The sequence below is a fragment of the Corticium candelabrum genome, chromosome 12, assembly GCF_963422355.1.
Source record: "Corticium candelabrum chromosome 12, ooCorCand1.1, whole genome shotgun sequence".
NCBI classification, from domain to species: Eukaryota; Metazoa; Porifera; class Homoscleromorpha; order Homosclerophorida; family Plakinidae; genus Corticium; species Corticium candelabrum.
Window position 1 is genome coordinate 4,903,037 of NC_085096.1, and position 5,557 is coordinate 4,908,593.

The 5,557-nt window shown below is 43.1% G+C and overlaps 1 protein-coding gene across 1 annotated transcript in view; it reads left to right on the forward strand.

Annotated features, from left to right (window-relative positions):
- The first annotated feature begins 1,277 nt into the window (after positions 1-1,277).
- Positions 1,278-5,557, forward strand: part of LOC134187617 (MAM and LDL-receptor class A domain-containing protein 2-like) — a 46,225-nt gene continuing 41,945 nt past the window's right edge. Inside the window, 3 exon segments of the mRNA XM_062655768.1 lie at positions 1,278-1,466; positions 1,570-1,719; positions 2,656-2,994. Of these exon segments, the coding sequence (XP_062511752.1) occupies positions 1,385-1,466; positions 1,570-1,719; positions 2,656-2,994 (571 nt within the window). The 5' untranslated portion in view covers positions 1,278-1,384.

The following is a 5,557-nucleotide window of genomic DNA, read 5'->3' on the forward strand; positions in this document are numbered from 1 at the left end:
ATCTTATGTAGTTTCTGGAGTAAGGAAAAGGGCATGAGAGAGAGTGATGAGGTTGACAACACTTGTATACTCGTTAACTGTTTCTGTATACATCTTATGTAGTTTCTGGAGTAAGGAAAAGGGCATGAGAAAGAGTGATGAGGTAAAGAACTACTACACGTGTACCATTCAAATTCAAGGAACCAGTATTGGTACACCATTAGCAAGTTTATTTTACCATAGATTTGATTTTACTTACATCCCAAGTTGCTAAGAATAATTTCTCTAGACACGTGACCTAAGCCATCTTGTCATATTTTAGTGCCATTTTAGTATAAAATGACCATGCTTCCGTTCTTGTGTCACCGTAACTTATTTGTCCGCGTTCCCTGTCTCTGACGTTGATTAAGTCGTCGCTCGTACAAATCTGCAGTCGATCCTTGCAAATTAAGTTCTCAGGAGACCATCTAGTCTTGTGTACATGTGTACGCTAGCCTGTCCTCGCGGTCAATTCCTTCATATGGCTTGCAGACGTGAGTGGCAGCATGTGTCTGTGTTTGCAATCATCGGCTGTATGACGTGTTTCATACTATTGTTCCTCAGCAGGGAGGTTTGCGCAGGTCGACGACGATGTCTCATGCATGTCCTCCGTTCTTCTTGTTTTCTCATCGGTTGGCCGTTGCCCTGCGTTTGGATAAAGTAACTGCACCTTTTGCATCGAGAAACAAGGTGGAAGAACCCTTGTAGACGAGTTCAGTCTCAGCTTACCACATTTTCAGGCAGCTAGGAACCAAGTCACGTGTCAAAAGACTTGAATCTGTATCGTTATTTCTACGAGGCGTACAAGAAAGCCGAGCGACGGTGGCTGTGGTGTCTCCAATGAGTCTTGTTTGCGATCATTGTTGTATCCGCAAAAATCCGGAGATGTGTGATAACAGTGAAAACGACCTCTGTAGTTATCATGGAAGTGTGACTCATTTAGAAACGTACTATGAGACTTACAATCTAAAGAGTTATGGTATGAACGTCTGCACTTACTTTTTTGTACGTTGTTCGCTTATTGTCATTCAGACATAGAAGAAAGAATGGAAAACGTTTCACAGGAAGTGATGGTATGTTGGCGATCGAGCAATTCCACGTGACTGAGCACGTGCAAACTAAGTTGCGCAGGCGTAACGGCCGTGTGTTGACGTCAATCGTTTTCCGTTTCCAATTATCTGCCGGATTTGAACTTCCGCGTACGGGCACCGCCCTTCTCCGCTTCTCTAGCGCGCGTTAAGAGGGGCTGTGCAAGAGACTATACCTTGACTCGATCCAGACTTTCTTTTATCTAATACCAAACAATCATAGCAAGCACCGGCGAACCAGCAGAATTTTTGTGAAAGAATCACACACAGTGAGCAGCATGCGGCATCACATGTACAACTCAGCATGGCAACGATGCTGCGTCATCATGACGACACTCATCACTTTCAGCACGATTTCAGGTTCGTTCACATGCCCATTCATTACTTCAGTGTGCAGAGCGTGTAATGTGTCATACTACCACCACTGCACAACATTCACTCTCACACTTCCGGTTCTCTACAGAATCGGTCAAAACGACGTGCGACTTCGAGTCTGGATTTTGTGGCTGGAAAAACTTGCTCCGCAATGACCTGGACTGGAGACTGAGGAACAGCTCAACTCCGTCTGATGACACGGGCCCTAGTACGGATCACACAACAGGAACATCCTTAGGTGCTAATTTGGTTTTCTGTTAGAAGTTTTGACTTCCTGTACTTGTCTTGCTTCTTCGTGTACGGAAGACAAATTATAGTTTACTTTTGGTTGTCTGGTTGAGTGCTTGAGTGCTTACTTATGACTTATCTGGCTTGTTCTCTGTCTGTCCAAGTGTCTGTCTGTTCTTTGTTTTTCTCTCTGTTTATCATTTTATTTATCTGTGTTTGTTTGTGTTTGTTTGTTAGTTTGTTTGTCTGTTTGTTTGTGTTTATCTGTTTATGTAGGTGCCTGTGTGTTCTATATTTGTACTTTGTCAGTCTGTTTTCAATTTGTTTATCTGTGTTTGTTTATTTGTTTGTATATTTATTTAGGTATTTGTGTGCTGTGTTTGTCTTTGTTGTTTTTCAGTCTGCCTATCATTTGGGTATCTGTTATTGTTTGTTTGTTTGTCTATTTGTTTATTTGTTTGATTGTTTGTTTATTTGTTTGATTGTTTGTTTATCTAGGTATCTGTGTTCAATGTTTGTCTTTTTTCATCTGTCTGTCTATAGTCTTGTCTTTGTGCCTCATTTTGCTTAGTTGTGTTTGTCTGTCTGTCTGTTTGTTTGTTTGTCTGTTTGTTTGTATGTTTGTTTGTTGTTTGTTTGTTTATCTAGGTGCCTGTGTGTTTAATGTTTGTCTGTTTTTTTTATCTGTCTGTCGATGAACTTGTCTTTCTATCTATAGTTTTGTTTATTTGTGTTTATCCGTTTGTTTGTTTGTTTGTTTGTCTGTTTATTTCTGTATTTGTCTGTTTGTCTTTTTTTATCTAGGTGTCTGTGTGTTCAACATTTGTCTGTTTTTTCTTTCATTTGTCTCTCTGTCTATAATATTGTCTGTCTGCTTGTTTATTTGTTATTTGTCTTTTTGTATTTTATTAAGTTTCAGTTGTAGAATACATGCTTGTTATGCTAGGTCATTACGTGTACATTGAGACGTTAGGAGCAAGCAATGCACAAGCTGTACTTGCAAGTTCTGCTGTGACCAACTCAAATCAAACGACCTGTAAATTGTCAATGGCTTATCACATGTATGGCTCACAAATTGGTACATTGGAAGTGATTGTTCACACTACGTACGGAAACTCTTCAGTATGGAGTCGTTTTGGCAACCAGGGGAAGAGGTGGTTAACCACTACTGTTGACTTTGGAAGCATAAATGGCTCGTTTGAAATTTATGTGAGGGCTTCACATTCATCTGGCTCTGGAGGAGACATTGCTTTGGATGATCTTTCACTGACTAATTGTTCTCCAGGTATGTTTGCTATTGCTAATGATCAGAACTGAACGTGCTAATTGATTAATGAATGACATCATTGCAGTAGAGCATGCAGATATTGATACACTTGTACTATATCCGTCCAAGTACAAATCCCACCAAAATTAAGCTGTGGAGCTTTAGTTCAAACCACTTTACAACTTAGTGTGCATGTTGTTCTTAATAAAAGACTCAGACTGAATAGAAGACTTACTCAGCCTTTAGCTGCATACATACAGGTGGTATTTGTTTCAACCTGCAGAGCCACCTACTCGACCATTTGTTTGAAATTATCATATATTCGTTGAAGTCTGTAGGAGTCACTACCAACGCTGATGACACGGACTGGCAGGATGCATAGCCGTCTGAAACAAGTTAAAGTCAAACATTATCTCTACCGTAGCAATGACAAATCACAATAAGTGGAAGCAACTGAGCTGATGCCGGAAGGTGGCACAGAACAGGAGGAAGATGATCAAGCAGTTTCAGAAGAATCAGACTTTGAAGGCTTTACTGGACTACTTGCTGCAACGTTTATGTAGCTGGACACCACGTGAACAGATAAGAGTTATGAACAGATAAGAACATAATTGAGAAGTAAAGCAACTTGCAACTCTCTAGCATGCAGTCAATATCTTTGTACCATACAATCCCTTGTCTAAATACATGCCCCAATTCTTTTATTAGTACACACAAAGACTTATTGAATTCTATCATTTAATTCAACTCCAGGACTTGTATTTGGACAGATACTGTATCTATATATATAAAGGAGAGGTGTCTGTCTGTCTGTCTGTCTGTCTGTCTGTCTGTCTGTGTGCCCGTACGTACGAGCGTCTCTCGAAGACGGCGAGTCCGATCTCGGCCGAATTTCGCTCGCGCACGCCGAATTCATTCAGGTCGAAAGTCAGACCGCGGTCGTCTTCCTGACTTCTCCCACGACGACGCCGTTTCCCGCCGATCGCGCTCGCTTCCGCTCGCGCGCGAATATCTCCGGAACGGCGCGTCGTGTCTCCACCGAATTTAGACTGCCCGTTCCCGACGTCGGACGGTACGCGCCGAGCGTGTCGTCTATTGCCGGCGACGTCGGGAAAAGGAAGATATTGTTGCTGATATCCGGGTCTCGAAAAAATACGCACACAGTCGTTTGCCAGTCTGCGACCGTCGAGGAGCTGCCGTGTTTGATGCACCTGTTCCCCGAAACGCCAGCAACGTCTTCGAAGAGACGACGTTCAGCGGGACCGTCGAAATGACGACAGTCGGTACGCGTCGTGACTTCGTTAGATACGGAGCTGCCGTGTTTGATGCACCTGTTCCCCGAAACGCCAGCAACGTCTTCGAACAGACGACGTTCAGCGGGACTGTCGAAATGACGAGAGTCGGCATTCGTTGTATACGGGGAACTGATTATCCGGGTAAATATTGCACGTGACTTGCACGTTCCGGGATTCACGTCGAAATTATAGATGCCAGGTTCGATACACCTGTTCTCCGCAACGGGACTGTCGAAATGGCTTCAACGGGATCAATAATCCAATCAACGGGATTTTTTGAAACTGGACACGTGTCGAATAGATGCCAAGTTCGATACACCTGTTCCTCGCAACGGCAGCAACGTCCAAGTCGAAATGGTTTCACCCAATCGTTAATCCAAAAATCAGCGGGCTCTAGAAACGGCAATTGTACGGGATATAACTATGAATGAGAATTCTGTCTGGCTGCTACTATTTAGACGGTAAAAGCACTTACACCACGGCTAATTAGTGACAGTAATTTACTAAACGGTTCTCTATACAAACTGTACGTGACCTGGCTACACCCCCTCTGCCTCTCCAAGCATCAAACGCATTTTTAGATACTTTCTGCTATAATCTCTCCTACAAAGGCGACCTGTTTTTCTGTCTGTCTGTCTGTCTGTCTGTCTGTCTGTCTGTCTGTCTGTCTGTCAATGGTATTATATTTTCATAAATCAGAACTATTACAGGCTAAATCAAATTAAGCAAAGCACGATACACTACATTACAATGACAATTAAAAAGCAAAAAACTGAACACTCTGTCTGTCTCCCGGATAACATGGATGGACATCACAAAGTGCATGGCCACCATAGAAGACGCCTAGCCTGACGCGAGGTAAAGATGTGTACAATCCATGATGACAATGTTGGTAAAGAGGAGTAGACAATATGGGTAGAGGAAGACATCACAACTGTCTGTCTGTCTGTCTGTCTGTCTGTCTGTCATTAATGCTATAATCTCAATTAATAAAGGCGACCTGTCTCTTCTCCACTTCCGTGTTGTATTGGCTCTATGACAAACGTGTGTGTCAACTGCGGCACTATGAAGTGCAAAGGAGAAGCAGCTGGCATGTGTTGTCCCCCGGGCGAAGCCGGGTGTTGGAGCTTGTCTCTATATATAAAGGAGAGGTGTCTGTGTGTCTGTCTGTGTGTCCGTACGTACGAGCGTCTCTCGAAGACGGCGAGTCCGATCTCGGCCGAATTTGGCTCGCGCACGCCAAATTCATTCAGGTCGAAAGTCAGACTGCGGTCGTCTTCCTGACT